Source organism: Lonchura striata, chromosome 17, assembly GCF_050655825.1.
Source record: "Lonchura striata isolate lonStrDom1 chromosome 17, ASM5065582v1, whole genome shotgun sequence".
NCBI lineage: Eukaryota > Metazoa > Chordata > Aves > Passeriformes > Estrildidae > Lonchura > Lonchura striata.
In genome coordinates this window covers 12,245,453-12,263,990 of record NC_140719.1, presented here as the reverse complement: position 1 = coordinate 12,263,990, position 18,538 = coordinate 12,245,453, and the positions used below count along the sequence as shown (strand labels likewise).

The window sequence follows — 18,538 nt, the reverse complement described above, 5'->3', positions numbered from 1 at the left end:
CTGTCCTCATGCTAAAAACAACAACAACCCCACAGTCTGGAGTGCTGCAAATTCAATTTTAAACCATGGTAATAATAACAACAAATATTAGTGTTTATAAGTGGAGGGAGGGAGGGAGGGTGTGATGTGTCCAGGTAAAAAAGCCCAAAAATGCCCAAAATTCACATCAGGTGAAGTGGGGGGAGAGCCCAGGGCAGTGCAGGGAACTCCAAAATCCCAAAATTTGGGCAAAATCCTTCAACTGGCCAAATGTGGGGGTTGTTTCATACCTTGGAGTGGAGCCTGAGCCACCAGAGCCCCTTCAGCATCTATTAACAACCCCCTGCTTAACACTGGCCACCACCCAGACAGACAGAAAACAGAGCAAAGGAAACCTTTTAATTGTAATTTACTTTATTATTTTGTAAATGTGAATTTTACAAAGCGTTTTACAATTAATGATCACATTGGGTTGGTTTTTTTTGCTTTTTGTTTTTTTTTTTTTAATGGATTTAATTTTTTTTCATCATATGAAAACAGCTATGAGCACAGTTCCAGCTCGGGGCAGGGGGGGTTTCATGTTTTCTCTCTCTTTTTTTTTTAGTTACTGATATATCGTGTCAGCCATGGCTACAAAATAACAGTCTGAACTATACAGAGTAAGAGCACATAAATACTAGTGAATAATGCACGATAAAAAATAAAATAAAATTAAAAAAAAAAAAAAGAAGCTAGCATCGTTCGTGGCTGAGACAGTTGAGGAACATAATTCAGTGGTACTGTGAGATTTCCTTACAGCACAGAAAGTATTTTTAACAGTCATGAATTACAGTACTACTTAATACCCTATGAAGACGCTTTAAAAACAACCTTGTACTTTAAGTCCTTTTTTTTCCCCAAACATTCTGTCCAAAGGATTAATGTTCTATTTGAATCAAGTGCCATCCAAATGTTCAAGTCAAAAATATTTATACATTTATACTCAGTTGTTTTTTATTATTTATTAATTATTTTATTTACTTCTTTTTTTTTTCTTTATTCTCGTCTGCTAAAAATAGTATTGCAAGTTTTGGCTTTTTTTTTTTTTTTTTTTTAATAACCTTGACATAAAAATCACGATTTTTTTATTTTTTTTAAATTTTTTATTTATTTATTTATTTTTTTGTGTGTGTGCAAAACGCTTTTAAACAGTGGAAGAAACTGGAGGAGGAGTGGAGGGGTTTCCAAGGCGGGTGTGCCCCACTCGTCCCCTCGCTCGCTCCCAGCAGGGTTTGGAGCAGGAACACTTGGAACAGCAGTTGAATCCCGGGATGGCTGCGGACTGGCCTTGGGGCTGCGGGGACAGCTGGGGACAGCTGGGGACAGCTGGGGACACCCCGGGGACAGCTGGGGACACTCCGGAGACAGCTGGGGACAGCTGGGGACACCCCGGGGACAGCTGGGGACCCTCCGGAGACAGCTGGGGACACTCCAGGGACAGCTGGGGACACTCTGGGGACACTCCGGGGACAGCTGGGGACACCCCGGGGACATCTGGGGACCCTCCAGAGACAGCTGGGGACACTCCGGAGAGAGCTGGGGACACTCCCGGGACACCCCGAGGACACTCCCGGGACACCCCGGGGACACCCCGGGACACCCAGGGGACACTCCGGGGCTCAGCCCGGCTTCCCACAGCTCCTTCTCCATTCGCAGCAGCGATTTCCAGAAAAACCAGGGATGTGAGCCCAGCCCCGGGGACAGGGCTGGGGACAGCCCTTGGGGACACCAAGGAGGGGCTCTGCTCCCTAAATCCTGCAGGACAAGGGGGACAAAGCCCTGGGGACACACGGAGGGGCTCTGCTCCCCAAAAACCGCGGGACAAGGGGGACAAAGTCCCTGGGGACAGTCCTTGGGGACACAGAGAGGGACTCTGCACCCCAAACACTGCAGGAGAAAGGGGACAAAGCCCTGGGGACACCAAGGAGGGGCTCTGCTCCCCAAATCCTGCAGGACAAGGGGGACAAAGCCCCTGGGGACACCAAGGAGGGGCTCCGCTCCCCAAATACTGCGGGACAAGGGGGACAAAGCCCTGGGGACACCAAGGAGGGGCTCTGCTCCCCAAATTCTGCAGGACAAGGGGGACAAGGGCTGGGGACACCAAGAAGGTGCTTTGCACCCCAAATTCTGCAGGACAAGGGGGACAAAGCCCCTGGGGACACACGGAGGGGCTCTGCACCCCAAATTCTGCAGGACAAGGGGGACAAGGGCTGGGGACACCAAGGAGGGGCTCTGCACCCCAAATCCTGCAGGACAAGGGGGACAAAGCTCCTGGGGACACCAAGGAGGGGCTCTGCTCCCCGAATTCTGCAGGACAAGGGCTGGGGACAGCCCTTAGGGACACCAAGGAGGGGCTCTGCTCCCCAAACCCCGCGGGCAGTTCCAGTTTCGGGGCGCTGCGTGGGCTCGGAGCCCCCGGGGAAGCTGCGGAGGGAATCGTGGCTCCGGGGATCCGAGCAGGAGCCGCTCCCAGCTCCGGAGAGGCCGGGAATGTCCCCGTGTCCCCGGCAGCGGGGCTGGCAGAGGGTCACGCAGCCCCTCGGCAAAGCGGTGTTTAATTAGCGCTAACGAGGAGGAGAGGAGCTGGTCCTACGCCAGGGCAGCTGCGGGGAACTCGGGTGCTTTAACTCTGCGCTCGTTAAAGGTGCTTGGTATAACTTTAGATATAGAATATACAGGTAATATTGCTAATAGTCAAGCATAAGAATAAAGGTGCAGACATACCATAAATACTGATGCTCTGATTTTACACTGTCAGACCTAGATGAATGCAGGTTCCTATTCACATTATAAAGCAGCCCCAAAATTCTAGAATTTAAAATAGTGTCGTAAACAAAGAGGAGGAAGGAGTCGGTTATGATCTGATCTTCTTAATCTGTTTTCCTTGGAAAAAAAATGATCAAAAAATTCTAAGGCACTCAGGAAAGCCGCATACAATCGATGGACTGCTCTGTTCTCACCTTACATTCAGTTTTAAGGGGTTATTCTTTTTTTTTTGCCTTTTTGTTGTTTTTTTTTTTTTTTTTTCTCGGAAGAATACAATCATTGCCATATAACATTTTCAAACATATCATTAATCCTCCACACACAGGAAACATTAGTGCAAAATGCTTGCCCTCATCTACCAGATAAGGAAAAACCCAACGCCCTTCACATTTTAGAAGTTTGCCTTCCTAATAATAATAATAATAATAATAATAATAATTAATAAAACAAACCCAAATCAGGAAAAAGAAAAAAAAAAAATGAAATGAAATGAAAAAAAAAAAAAAAGAAAAAAAACCCCAAAATATACAGGAAGTTGTGCTAGGTATAAAAATATATATTTTCACTGTGCAACTTGACTCTCTCCAGACTCTCTGTCCTAAGCCATTCAAGTACTTTGCTGCTGCCCCCCCGGTGGCCCCTCCGGCTGTCTGGGAACAGGTTTGGTCCAAATAAATCCCTCCAGCCAAGTGCAGCCCCCAGCCGGGGGGCTCAGCCTGCTCCCCACCCCCAGCAAGTGCCAAAAAGGAGGAGGAGGAGGAAGAATCATCTGCAATACCTTTTCTCTCTATATTTATATTTATATATATGCACACAGACACACACACAAGGGACGACTTTTGATCTCCGGCACCCGGAGCCGCTCCCAGCTTTGCCTTAAATTTTTGGCAAACTCAAAGATTTGGGGATCGGGAGGGTCCTCAGCCAAACCTGAGCCCCGCCAGGCTGGCTGAGCTGCCCTCCAGCAGCTGTCCCCAGGGCATGGGGACAACCCAAGGAATTGCTCCGTGTCCCCAGGGATGGCTGGGGACAAAGCCCCCCGAGCTCAGCCCGTGGTCCCTGGGTTTGTTTAGTGACGTGGGTAAAGTGCAAATAGAGCCGAGCCCATTCCCACTTCTCCGAAGCATCCCACACCTCTGCACCTGCACCAGCCCCCAAAACCTGGTCTGGGGCATCACAGCCCCCCCAAAAAAGCCGTGCCAAAACCCAACGTGGGGCAGGACTGCCCTCATTACTGATTTGTTGTGTCAGGAGCAGTGGCACAGGCTGGGCAGCCTCGTTAGTTACGATGCAAAAAAAACTGCTTCAAGTATCAAAGAAAACAAAACAAATGGCCAAAATTTGGGTTATCCTCTCCCCGCTCCCCCTTTCCCAATGGAAATACAAAGAAGGAAGAAAACCCTGAGCAAAGCGCTGTCTGGATTAGGGAATCAAAGCAGGAAAGAAAAGAGGAGCACAGCCACAGCAGCCAAAAAGTGACTCTTTGTGCACCTTGTTCCTAGTCCCCAACGTGTTAGAGAACAAGCTGCAAGTGTCATTAAAGCAGGTCGTTAAGTCACAGTAAAAATAACCATCATTAAAAAAGGAAAGGAAAAAAAGGAAAAAGCCAAACTTGGCTTTAATGTCACTGTCCCCATCCCCCGTGGGACCCCCAGCCTGGCCCCAGCCCTCGGGGGAAGCTGCAGGGTCCTGCTCTGTGGGACAGACTCTGCTCACTTCTTTGTAAAGGTGAGGGACAGAGCAGGTACCTGCTGCCCATCAGGCTCCAGGGACACCCACAAGTCCCATCCCGAGGCCACCACAGTCACCACAGCCTGGGGACATCAGCCTGCAACAACAAAAATAAAGACAAATAACTCCACATTGGGTTTTTCCCAGAAGGGGATGCGGGAGGGCGAGCAGGAGGCAAAGCACTTCCTCCTCCCCAAAACCTCTTCACAAAAGGGATCAAAGCTCATTTTTTCTTTTTAATTTTTGCATCCAGTACACTCCAAATGATTAAAATTTGGTTGGCCTGGAGAGGAGGGAGGGGGCAGAGGGTGAGCTCTGCACGCACTGAGCTCTGCCTCCGGTGCGGATGCTGCCAGGAGCCAACGCCACGAGCTCCCGACTCCGTGCCCTTTGCAGCAAGAACAGCACGCTCTCCACGCTCAGATTCCTCCCTAAATCCCTTCACAGGCTGAGGGGGGACTCCTCCCCTCGCAGTGGGTGCCCCAGGACCTGCACGCCCTGGGGTGCAGAGGGGTGACAGAGCCCAGGAGCGGGGACGTGAAGGTGCAACCACGGAGAAGCGAAGGAAAAGGAGTGGCTGGGAGGGAGGAAGGGAGAGAGAAACCAAACCCAAAGCCAGCTGTATTGGGCAAAAACCAGACCACAAGCACAAGGGCAGCCAGGCTCTCCACCTGCATCCCACGCAGTCCTCCCGACACGCGCCAGCCTGAACTCCCGCGGAGCCATCCCCGCTCCAGGGAGCCGCAGGAACCTCCCCGGGACAACAGCAGCCACGGCCAGGCTCCCCCTGCCTCCAGAGGGGTCTGGCCACCATCACTGCCACGATTTCCCCCAGCCCATCCCACTTGGCTCGAGCCCTTCCCGAGACAAACGCGGCCAGTCACAGCACCTGCACCCGAACACGCCTCGCTTTCCTGTTCAGTGACAAAACTCTCCTTAGAGGACAAGGTTAACGATGGCTTTACTTCTGAGCTGAGTGATGGATGGGGTGATGACAGGGTGGTGGTGGGTGGGGGGTGGCTAGCTTTTCTCCTCCCCTTCTTAAACAAACAAAAAATAAACAAACAAAAAAAAAAACCAAAAAAAAAAAAAGGAAAGGAAAGGAAAAAAAAAAAGAAAAAGCTACAATCTTATAGACTAACCTCAGGAATATCAAAAAAGGAGCCCAATATTTTTTTAAGTAGGTCGCCACAGACCTAGTCATTTACAGTATAACGAATGCGATTATTTCCTTCATAAATTTTAAATACAAGCAGAATAAAAATCACATTTTTTTCAGGCAACAGTAGCAGTTCAGTAGGTAAGTGGCTTGATCACATTTTTTTGTTTTGTATTAGTAATGCATGCAAGCAGCTTTAGTATTACAGATCCCTTATAGGTCATGAAATGTTTGCTCTCTCTATAAAGTCCCTCCATAAGTACCATCTTGTCTTCTCACGGGGGTTTCGGGCCGGCTGGAGGAGCCCGAAGCTTGTTCGAAAGGTTGCGGAGTGCTTTGGGTTTCCGACGCCATGGCATCCGTGGCAGCTGCCTCCTGGATCACGGAGCCGGCGCCCTCGGCGTCCTCGCCCTGCTCGAAGGACTGGTTGGATCCATTGCTGAGCTCTACATTCACTGTGTTAGTTCTCAAGGCTACTATAGTCCCCGCCTCGCTCCTCCTCTCTGCATAGATGCGCTGCTCGAAGGCCTGAGCAGCGTTGGGCTGGAAGTCGGGCTCCAGGGGGACAGTGTTTGTGGAGGAGCCCATGACGGTGCGGTACATCTCCATCCCCTCGGGCAGCATGGATTTGATCTTGGGCAGCCAGCGCTTGCGCACGCGCCGCGCGTTGGTGCACATGTCGGCCGCGATCACGTTCATCTCGCTCTCCTTAAAGCTCGGGGCAAAATTCTGACAATACACTGCAAAGACAGGGAGACACGGGGCTCAGGCTGCGGCGGGGAGCGGCACAAAGGTGAGCCCGGGCTCCCAGGTGCCAGCGGAGCTTCACCCACGGACCTGAGCTCTCCACGGACACGGAGCTCCTCAGCCGGAGACAACCGCGAAGGGAGAAGAGCTGAAGCTATGAACACCACGGCTGGCAGAGGGAGGGGGATGCAGAAGGGCCCCTCACTCCGTGGGGAGCCCCACAGCCACAAACCAGAGGTGGACAAGAGAAAGATCCCACAAACTCCCCAGCAGCAGCTCCATTAACGGCTCCTAAACCCACAGCGCTGCAGGGAATGTCAGAGCTGAGGGGCTGCCCAGGGGATTGTCCTCTGCCTGTCCCTCTCCTCACGCCACCCCTGCGTGGCCCGGCAGCCTGGCTGCTCCAGCATCCCTCTGCTGGCACATCCAGCAGGATGGGAGCTGCAGGGGCCCTGCAATCCCTCGTGCCCTGCTCCTCTGCGGGAGCCAAGCACCTGATGTTATGGAGCAGCATCCAAGGAACTGCCACGGTGAATAACTGTCAGCACAGGGACAAATCCAGGCAGTAGGAACCCATCTCATGTCCTGGCACACAACAGCAATGCCCTTCCAGCTCCCCTCAGGAAGGACCATGGCTGGAAAGTCCAGAGTCGGGACACTCTAGGATAAAACTGCTAACAGGGAGCTGACTCCACCATGTTCAACCATTGCTGAACATCTGCCCCCTTATCCCTTTTCACCAGATGTCACAGATCTCCCAGGGCAGCTGGAAGGCCCCTGGACTTCACAATTAGGGAGGGGAAAGATTTCTCTTCCAGATCTGAAAAACTACATTTTAAAAATTGCTTAAGAGTTTTGTTTTCCAGCACAGTAATATTTACACATAGATTTACTCCCCAGAATTCAGCCAAGGTGAGAGAACACAGTGATTTCCACTGCATATGAAGCCCATGGTGAACAGATTTTCCTGCACCCCTCAGGGTTTCCTCCAGCTCCTCCCTCTCCAGCACCTCCTGTCCCAAACACTCCAGGTATCCACAGGTGACTGAGGGGGAAGTGGTTGATGGAGAGCAGATCCCACCCACAGCTTCTCTGGGCAATCAAAAAACGATGCAAACTAAAAAGTAAATGGATTTTTCTACAACCCAATTCCACCGTTATCACACAACAGAGTGACCTTCCCTGGCCAGGGCTGGGCCATGCTGTTCCACCCCAGCAGCAGAACACCCCTCTCCTTACATTTGACTGCATTAAGGACCCTGCTGTCCAAGGGCTTCCTGCTGGGATCGCTCGTGGAGGATCTGATTCCAGTTCCGCAGCTGTTGGCAAGTGTGTTCCTGTGGGGGAGGCAAAGGGACATCCTGGGAGAGGGGACAGGGGACAGCCACTGCCCTGCCCTCCTCCCTTCAGCTCCTGCTGCAGGCATCACCTGGATTTTAAGGTGAGGAATGAATTGGAAATGTGCATGGAAAGGGAATAAAGCTCTCAAGCATCACGAAGCAAATGCACAGGGCTGAGTGCAGAGGATGCAGCACTTGTGACACGGGGTTAAACCCCTGGGAGGTGAAGGCAAAGAACCCCCTGGGAGAGCAGGAGGAGCAGCAGGACGGGACCTACCGATCGAAGAAGGTGGCCAGGAGACGTCGCAGCAGGACCTTGTGTTTGACACCAGCACATAAATGGCAATTCATCAGCTGCCCCCGGGTGATGTAAACGCCTGAGCCTGCAAAGGTGCAGAGGGACAACCCAAAATGAACCCCTGGCACAGCCACAGAGCCACCCCCGAGCCACCCCCAGCTCCTCCTCGCTGCTGGGAACCTCTTCTTCACCTGCTGCTACAAGGAGATGGGGATTTCTGGAAAATCCTGGCAAATCCTTGGGGCCTTGGCAAGTCCCAGGCAATAACAACTCCTAATTTTATCTGTACAGGCAGGAAGTCTACGGGAATCAAATGAAAGGATTCTTATTTTCTCACCAATGCACACAGTGCAAGGTTTACACTGTGATTTGATATGTACAGATCACATTATTTATTCTTTCTGAAGTGAGAAAACCCCAATCCATTTGGCCTTTTCTTTTTTTTTTTTTTTTTTTTTTTTTAGTGCAGGACTGTAGAACACAGAGCTGGAAAGGAAAGAAAAAGCCCATCTAGCACACAAGGAGGTACTTGGTTACAGATCTAACTGCTTCCAAAACCCCAGCCCATCACCTCTTGATACCTCTGGTGAGCAGGGAATTTTCCTTCTAATGCACAGCAACTGCTGCCTTTGAACCTGCTGCCTTTAAGGATGTTTTCTGGAAGAAAAAGGAGCCCTGTGCAAAGCAGCTGGACACGTCCAGAGGTCTGGCAGTACTTTGCAGCAGGTTTTATATCAAACCTTTTCACTCTGCTCACAGACCAACCTGCTCCTGCCTCGGCATCGCTTCCAGGGAGAGGTTATCCCATTTTTCAAGCATTCTGTTACATGAGAGGGTTTTGGTCTTTGCTTTTAATTAAGATTAAATAATGGGTCATAGCTGGATCCAGAACACACTTCTGTTCTTGAGATATAAAAGCATCTGCTGGAGAAGGAACATCTCCTCCTGGATTTCCAGGGAAGATGATTGTCCCTGGCCTCCTGGATGGAGCTGCCCCTCTGCACCTCCCCTGGCACCAGAGGCACCCCAGGACACTCACCCTGCCCAGGATCCAGCATCCCTCTGGATCTCTGAGCCATGCCACATCTCACCAGGAATTTTCCTTGTATTCTCTTCCACCTAATGAGTTTTTTGGTTCTTTTTAAGTAACAGTCTCAGTCCCTCCCTCGAGTGTGCTGTGGAGACTGCAAGCCTTGTTAAAGACCCTTTTTCAGAGAGGGCTGCTCAAGTCTGCTGAATCAATTGTAGTAATGAAAAAACAGAAACAAAAGGAAAACACTCCCACTTGGAGGAGTTGAGGAAAACTTTCACAGCAGGATCAAGCCCCCCCTCCAAGTCTGAGACAGGAATTAGGGGAGTTTATTTTGTATTTTGAGAGATAAGGCATCAGAGTGAACACCAGCCACCAGCAAGGGGAACTTCACTTGAATAAATGAAAAATAACCAGGCAGCCACTATCAGTTAGTGATATTAATCTACTTTTTTTTCCCAGATTGAAAAATGTAAATCAAGCAGAGTTGCCTCAAACCAATTTCCAGCTCTGACTGTGAAAATAACCTGCACCACTTGATGGTTTTAAGAAGTCTCACATTAAATGGAAATAGGTACAAAATGAATATTCCAGATACAAAATAAATACTTGTGGCTGTACTCTGTGCTTTGCCTTCCATCAAAGTCCAGTCCTCCATCAGCTGCAGACCTTCGTGGGCATGCCCTGAAATCCTGACTGTTTCTCCGGAATGAAAATGAAATCATGCTACTCACCAAGGGAGAAAGGGAAGGGAAGAAGAACTGATTTGGATGGACTGTGCTGCCACATGTCCTTTTTGGACCAAGGACTTTGCAGGGATTAATCAAACCTCCCCACCTGGGGGCAGGTCTGGGATGTCCTGCCCAGCCATCCCCACACAGCTACATCCAAGGGAAAACCCCACAGCCAGGTAACTGCAAAGCAAAGCTGGGGGTAAGTTCTAAAAGCAGATTATGATTATTTCCACTGGAATTATTTCCACTTTCTGTGCAGTGCTGGGTGTGCCTGGGCTGGCACAGCCACCTGGTTTCACTCCTCCAGCTCTACACTCTTAACAGCACCATCTTCCACCTTACACTGGCCAGAAATCTTTCATAGAGGAATAAATTCTCCCAATATTGTAAATTTCCCCCAAAATGAAAATAAAGACAGAAGAAAAGACCAAACGCAATTCCTTCTCCTCCTGCTGCAGCATTTGACCACTTAGTAAATTGATAAAGAAAATTTTACAGGTTTTCCAAAGCTTGTTCACTGACACAAATTTTATCTCCTTTGCATTGTACATCTTATAATGTGGTCATTTTTGAGGGGAGTTTGTTGGGTTTTTAGACCCGTGATTCTAAATGAAAACAGACTCGCTGCAGCCACACCGAGCAGGAAGAACACAAGCTGCAGAATTCAATTAAAATGCTAAATTAATTCAATTGAATAAATCCTGTTAATGACACATTTCTCCGTCAGCAAATTAAAGGAAACTCGGAACTTTTCAAAAGACGATCGGTGACGAATAATCCAGAAAGACACAGCAAGGGCACACAACTCCAGCAAGATGGAGAGCACAATTCCAGAAGGACAACAGCAGCAACCCAAAGGCATTCTGCAGAAAAGCTACCTGCAACCAGCTCGAGTTTTTCCCCAGGGTCTCCCTCGGAGTAGAGCTTTGGGTGGCAGCGGTACCCGATCTGGCTGATGAGGCTGGCAGGGAGAGCCACCAGATCCCGGCGGATCAGGACGCAGGAGCGGTTCTCCAGCGGGATCTGCTCCGGCTTCTCTTGGGCAACTTCAAAATGAAAAGGGAAAAACGTTAAAATAACCTGTCACCAAGCTGACAGAAGGTCAGATTTGACTTCTTCACGCGGCGCTTGGAAATATTCCCCACTCCAGATGTCCAACCACGGGGCAGGTGTCACCTGAAAGCTTGGAAAAATCCCCTGGTCTCCCCCTCCACGGCAGCCTCAGGTTCTGCAGAAGGGATTCTTAGAATCTAATTATGCTTTAACTTCTCCTGAGTTAATCATTTGTGAAAATGGACAGCTCTGCCCAGCTGGCATCGCTCAGCAAGCGCAGCACACGGAGTTGCTGCCCCAAACACCCCAGGAGGGGGGCAGGAATTCCACCTGGGGGTTCTAAACAGGCAGTAACTTGCCCCAGTTCGATGAACATCCGCAGCAGTTTCATCCTTACTTCTCTGGATGGTTTTTCCTGCTGAAGTTAAAATCCAGACCCTGTAGGTGCCTCTGTTCTGAGAAAGGTCAGCAGAGCCTCTCCTGAGATGCGCCCACCGGCCACCTCCAGCCCACCTTCTCTTCCTCTGCCTTCTGCAGGCCAACTTTTCCTCACAGTAACAAAAGAAGCCCCCATCAACAAGGCAAAAAATGTTATTAAGATGTAGCTTCAAAACCAAAATACCAGATTTTCCCAACTCGCTTTGATGTACCATCTCCAGATCCCACCACTGTCCAGGAACAACCAGTACCATGGAAAAGCTGGGAATACTGGGCTGTCCTGCCAGCCCCTCCAAATCTGGGTATTGTGGGCACACAGAGGATTGGTTTCTGAAGCACATTTACAGTCCAAGACCACTGGATTGCTTAAAATGACAATTTTGACAGCAACGAGGGCTGACCCATCAACTTCAGGACACGGTGGGAACAATTTCAGGGCTGAACTGCAGCCCAGCTCTGCCATGATCCACCTTTTTCTCCCCAAAACTCTTTGATAACGTGGCAGGAGCCACGTACAAACCCAAACCCAGCTCTGTGCTCGAATATCTGTGAGCACTGAGAGAAGCAGAAACCCCAGCAACGAGCGTTTCTGAACTCAAAACCTGCCCTCCTCCAGAGGTGTCTTTTCCTGCCATTCTCCCCGAGTTCTGGGGGCCACTTTTCCTCTCTGCAGATAAAATAACAAGTTCTGCAGACTTGTTGCTGCAGTAACCCAGGGCGATGGCCGGGGGACAAAGGGAGCAGTGTTCTAAGTAGGACATGCCCGCGGTGCCGTGCTGGCTTGTGGCATCCTATCGCAGGCTCGGGAGCATCCCCACCCTCAGGGCTCCCTCTGTCCCCCAGGAGCAGCCAGGAGGGATTCTGGAATAGCAGGAGGATGGTCCTTGCTCAGGGGGACAGCAGCCAGCAGCAGCAGAACAACCCACAGGGTGTTTTTGAACCCTTTGTGCCATCACAGCCCCATTATCAGAGTGAAACCTGTGCCGTTCCCAGCTGCAATATTCCCAGCATCCCAGACCCAAGATCCCACTGGAGATGGGGGTCAGCTCCCACCGAGGGAGAATCCCAAAGACCAGCTCTATTTTGAGGCTTTTAAAGAGTGATAAGCAAACCATATCCCCTTAAATACTGATATTTTCCAGCTTAAAGAAACCAGAAGTAAAGGGTATGGAGGAACCAATCCTGCTCTGCTGTCCTTCCCTGGCAAGGCAGGGCCACCAGGGCAGCTTGAGGGGAGGAAGGGACACCTCAGTCATCTCCCAGAGGTAAAATTAAATACACAACCCCTAGGAGCTGCATATGTGAGCTACACAATCCCATCCCAGCAGAGGACTCTGCCCAGGTTATTAAAATTGAATTTTTAATACTTAATTTTTACTTTAACCAATGATTCAGATCAAAAGCACCCCCAATATCCATCAGCACCATACTTCAAAAACCAAATTAAAATTCAGCTAAAAAGACCAAGTGCAACTCGACCCACTGCTGGATTTTGGTTGCCTCTGTCCTGCTGGCTCGCTGTCTATAAATCTCTTATTAAACACGGCCGTGAATCATTCTGGGGGAGTTTGCTTCCATCCAAACATTAGCACAAAATCAACGATACCAAACCAAAAAGAGATTTGGGGCTTTCAGTGGCACCTCAGTTGAGCAGATAGCAATCAGTTATGTAAAGGAGCAGGACACAAGAGCCACTTTGGTCCCATGTTTGCACAGAAAGCCACTCTGTTTGGCCTTTCTGCTCCGGAGAACAGGAGAGTATTTGCTTCTAATTAATTTGTATCTTCAGAGGGCAGCGGCTCCTTCCCTTTGAATGAAAGGGCAAACAATGGGAAGTATTGTTAAATACAGTTTTGTTCCTGGACAAGAAAGGAGCTCCCAGCCAGCAGAGAGGGGCAGGAAATCATTACAGAGGAAGCCACGAGAGCTGCCAGCCAAACACTGGAATGTTTTATTTATTTGGATATATGCTTTTATCCCAAACTTAGCTGGATGCTGCAGCTGCAACAGGTGGTGCAGAATGGGAAATATCAGTTTTCCTGGATTTTTTTGGCAGAAGAAACAGCCTCAAACTAACTCAGGGGTCCATGCTCCATGGCTCCAGGCTCTGCATGATGCTGGGGCAGGTGTCCTCCTTATCCCTAAAACACACTCCAGAGATCCCTCACAGCACCTCAGTGCTGAGCCCAGGATGGTTTGGTGACACTGGGACTTCTGCATGTCCCACCTGAGGTGTTTTGGGCTGGATTTGCTCAGGTGAGTGCCTGGGAATTGCTGGACACACACCTGGCCCCAGCACTCACTTATCTCCTTAGTTCCTGACAATCCAAACAGCAGGGCTTCAAAATGAGTCATGAAGACCAATTCCTACCAGTTTGGGTTCTCCAAACTGCGCACGAACATCAAGGTGCTCCTGTGGGTAAGAAACAACTGTTTCTGGTTTAGGAATGGGGTTTGGAGATACAGAAATATCACTGATGGAGCCTCACCCAAAAACTGATGTTTACAGAGTCCCAACATGTAACCACATACTCAAGCCCTGAAGAAAAGACTGGAGAATCCATCTCCACCTGCTCCACCACGGATGCAAACACGTGGATGATCCTCCCCTGTTCCCTACACGGCCAGAAGTCTCTTTTCAAACAGCAATATTTTAACATTTCTCTCCCATCAGCCCATTTTCCACTGGCAGTGGGACCACCTCAAAAATATCTTCCCTCCTCAGCCTCAGCATCACCAGCATCTGCTGCAGATGTAAACCTGTAGCAGAGGACACACGCAAGCACCACGGGATAGATCCATCACAGAGTCCCAACGGGGAGAGTTTACATTTCCCAAATAGTACATTTATACCAACGTGCTGAAATGCAGCCCTTTGATTTGTGACCTATTTATACAGGGAGGTAATCTGGAATTAGTATAGGAAAAATATTACCGCTTTATAAATACCCCTATCTTGCCTTCGCCTCAGATCTCAGCCAGGAGTGAAACATCTGCCAGCCTAAAATTAAACATCTGTGGTTTCAGAGGGAGGAAAATGGGGCTGGAAGTTTAATGCCAAAAAAGGCCAGAGGCTGAGTGCCCCCAGCGTGGGGCTCAGCCTTCCCCTGCTCGGCTCCGACCGTGCCGGGGTTGGGGTGGGGCAGTGCCACCACACAGCCACTCAAGCTGGAAAAGACCTCCAAGACCACCAAGTCCAATCTGTGACCAGTCCCCACTTTGTCACAATAAGACACACAGCCTGGCTTTCAGCACTTTGACTCCCTCTGCAAAAAGCCAAAGCGCTCTGGTGAATAACCGGCGCAGCCCTTGGCCGCTTCATTTCCTAAAACAAATCCACGAGCTCTCTGCTGCTGAGCATCCTCCCTGTGACAGCCTGGCCACCCCAGGGACCGGAGGGGCCTGGCAGGATCAGGTGGCTGTCCCTGCAGTGGCAGCCAGCTGCTCCATCCCGCTGCAATTCCCGGCGTCGCTGCCGTGATTTACGTCGCTGCGGCGCGCCGTGCCCGGCTCCGCTCGGGATGCTGCACGGGCTGCATCATTTGGGATTCTGGCTTCTTCCTTGCCCTCTTTCCTTGCTGTCAGGAATCAGAGGCCAGGAGAGAAAACTATTCTCTCAGCTAATTACCACAACTATTCTGTAATGGCTATTTTAGATGAATTTTTAATGAAGCGTGCTCTTGTCAGTTCAGGATTTCATAACTTTCAAGTCCAGCCTTTACATTCCAGCCATTTGCTGCATAAAGATTTTCCCTTTTCCCTGCAAACCGGTGCAGCAGGAGCAGGGGAGGAGGACGGACCCTCACACAACTTTGCTGGTGCCTGTCAAAATTAAATTAACTGCATCTGCTCAGCAGAGCTGACTGACAAGAACGCGGCTCGGTGCAGAAAAGCGCCGAGCATCTGCAAGTCCTGCTGAAACCCACTTCAGCTCAGGCCCACGACGCTGTAATTAACAGGGATAAAAATACTTTTGCTTTTGTTTAATATTTTCTGGAGTTGCGCGTTCCTCAGATCAGATGCTGGAAACCTCATTAAGTCTCGCTCGTGTCCTCGAGGCCCACATGTTCTCCACAACCAGACCTAGTTATGGAGCGAGGAGCCATTTTACCGCAGTGCTCCCAGCCTGGCGCGCCGCCGCGGCCACCAAACGTGGCCAGAGCCTGGGGGGAAACTGAGGCAGCTCTTCCTACAGCTGCCACCCACCTAAGCATCACCCTCCTGTGTTTAATCCTGGCCTCATCCTGCTGTTCCTTTTGCAGGTCCAACACTTGTCCTGGTCCCTCACACCAGTGCCACCACTGCAGGTGGCACCAGCCTCTTCTCCCAGAAGAGGAAAACGGCCTCAAGCTGTGCCAGAGAAGGTTCAAGTTGGACATCAGGAGGAATTTCTTGATGGAAAAGGTGTTCAGGCATGCCCAGGGAGGTGTTGGGAGTTCCCATCCCTGGAGGTGCCCACTGGACATGGCACTCAGTGCTCTTTGGTCAAAGTTTGATCTTGGAGGCCTTTTCCAACCTTAATGATCCCGTGATTTGGAGGGATCTGATCCAGCTTTGGAAATTCAGAATGGCTCTGACTACAAAAAGGGGTGAAGAGAATAAATTAAAAACCCCCAGCCTTGGGGCAAGAAGAGGATTGGTGACCCTTCCAAGGGTGGTGGGTGGAGCTGAAGGCAGGTGAAGATTGTCACTAGTGTCCCACCAACCCTCACCAGCACCAACACTTCAGATGGGGAAATAAAATGCAGAGAAAAAGAAGGAAAAGAAAAATCCAGCAACCCTCTCTGAAATTCAGAGCTTCGTCTGCTCTGCTCCTCTTTGGCTTTGTTTTTGTTTTCACAAACAGGGCTCTTGGAAACCTTGGCAATCCCTCTTTTAAAGGGCTCCCCCTCCCCCAGGCCTTTGTGAGGCTGTCGGGATCTCCATGCCAGGAGCAGGATTAGCTGCCTTCTCTCTTCCATCTTATGCTTTCATTATTCTGCACCTTTTGAGAGGGTACAGTTTATCCCGAGTAATTAAAACACAGTTAGTCCTACAAGTCCAAACCATAAAGGAACAGCTTAGTTTTTACTTTTTGTCATCTCTTTTTTGCGTGCCCTCTTTTCCAGGAAGCCTGATACCTATAGCTGCCTTATTTCAAACAGGAAACTCCCCCGAAAGGAGCAGGAGCAGAAGAGGAATTTCAGCAGAAATGTGGGATATTTAGAGCCTTACAACCTGCCTCCTCCCTGCATGGCCCCTGGCATCACCACCTGGTTCTCCCTACAGAAAACAAGCAGGAAAACTTGGCTGTGGGATGCCCAGCTCTGGCACAAGGGCTGCAGCATCTCCCAGTGGCACCTGAGAAAGCTGCTGGGATTTTCACTTTTCCAGCTGGGATGATTCCTGCCCGACATGGATGAGGGACAGCCTCAGAGCTGCTGCCTGCACCATCCCCAGGCTGCTCCTGTCCTTGCCTTCTGAATTGGTTTTGTTCTGTTCCTGCAGGAACTGGCCCCGTGACAGGGATGGAAAACACAGTCCAAGGGCATAACCCCCCTGCTCCAAGGAGGCAAACCCACATTACTCACCACAGGCTCTACAGTGGGGGAAAAGCAAAATAAACCCAAAACAAGTGGGCAACAGCACAATTCCTGTTCAGCCTGCCTCCAGCAGCAGCCGTGGAGGAGACCCTGACCTTGTCCCACCCCTGATCCCACTCCTCTCCTGCCCCATCCCAACCACTGGGACCTGAAGCAGGACAGGGAGAACACTCAGGCTTTTGAGGCTCATTTCCTACAACTGCTTGTCCACTTCTCCTAACAAATATTTCTAATATTCAAATAGCAAATTTGCTATGTTTTCCCCCTTTTTCATATGGCTTAGTGAAAAAAACACCTTGGAAAATACTGCTTGTCTGCTTGCTGTCTGGCTGGGATGGGATGGATGGGATGGGACAGTGTGTGGGGGTGAGACCATTCTCAGTACTAAGGAAGCCTATCTGTTTTATGTAACAAAAATTGTCCTACTTGCCAAATCTTGTTCCTTGGTGAAGACTAAAATCAAATGGCTTTGAGGAAAGCCCATCAATGAACCAGAGTTCAAATATTTGCAACATTAGTGCAGCAATCTCAGCAGCCAGGCCAGGGAAGCAGCTCCAGGCGAGGAGATGCTGTGAGCAGCCGGAGCCTGTGGAAAGATGTCCCTCCCTGGGGAGCTCCAGAGGATCAAAGCTGCTGCCACAAACACCTGCAGCTCCCACCAGGAGGCCACTGCGAGGCTGAGCTTCCATGTGGGACACTGCCAGCTCCATCTGTGAGAGCTGCCTCCATGTGGGATGCGCACAGGACAGCACCCAGTGGGCATCTCCCCCTGGAACTGAGCCCCTGGACCTGCACCCCACCTGTCCTGGCTCCTCAGGAGGGTCTGAGCCCTGCAAGGTGCCAGGGGAAGGGGCTGTGTGCCCAAGGAAGTGGGAGGGAAAGGACCTCTCGTGTCCCTGTGCCCACCTTGGGGCTGAGCAGCAGCTCCCAGACAAGCAGCACCAAAGGGAAGCTGCCTCCTCTGTCTGAGGCCCATCGAGGGATTCGCACCCATCCCTTAATCCCAGATTCTGGAAGGGCAGCAGAGGGATTTTATTTAGTTCTGGGCATTATGTTTGTAATGGGGAAATAAAAGAACATCAAGCCCCAAAAATGCTTTTCCCTTTCTGACAGTGATGTGTGGGACAAGGCTGGCAAAGGAGAGAGGGGCACTTCAGGCAGTGGGGAGAAAAGTCCATCTTTCCTTCCTTTTGCAGATATTCCTAGTTAACTTCAATAAAAATTATCTAGTTGATGTTCTCCCTTCCTCCAAACATCCCATGTTCATCACTTTTTTGGAAACTCTTCTTCTAAAAAGCCAGGACAGAAGACAGCTCCCAGAGTGACCACCTCGCCCTGGGCCAAAAGGGCTGGATGACCCAGGGCAGGTGAGCTCAGCCACCACCTCGGGATGGATGTCACCACCACAGAGCTCGTGCAACCACCAGGCTCCTCGCTGGCAGCCTCAGCCAAAAAGCAAAGGCTGAAGTGACCCTGGTGGATGATGCAGCCTCTCATCTAAGAGTCACACAGCTGGGGAGCGACGGCACAGGGTGGGACCTGCCCACGCCACACCCGGACATCAGCACCAAACCCACCTCCGTGGGGCAAAAACCCAACCAGCGAAACCCCCAAAGACAAAATCCTGTCGAACAACCCAAAT

General features: G+C 50.3%; 1 protein-coding gene across 4 annotated transcripts in view; it reads right to left on the bottom strand.

The window, feature by feature from the left end:
* Positions 1–372: 372 nt before the first annotated feature.
* Positions 373–18,538, bottom strand: part of NACC2 (NACC family member 2) — a 55,444-nt gene continuing 37,278 nt past the window's right edge. For all 4 annotated transcript variants that reach the window (XM_021543611.4, XM_021543616.4, XM_021543612.4 and 1 more), the window contains 5 exons: positions 10,702–10,869; positions 8,039–8,144; positions 7,661–7,758; positions 1,407–6,414; positions 373–1,344 (listed from right to left, as the gene is read on the bottom strand). In XM_021543611.4, coding sequence (XP_021399286.1) covers positions 5,915–6,414; positions 7,661–7,758; positions 8,039–8,144; positions 10,702–10,869 — 872 coding nt within the window. In that variant the 3' untranslated portion in view covers positions 373–1,344; positions 1,407–5,914. The remainder of the gene's footprint in view (positions 1,345–1,406; positions 6,415–7,660; positions 7,759–8,038; positions 8,145–10,701; positions 10,870–18,538) is intronic.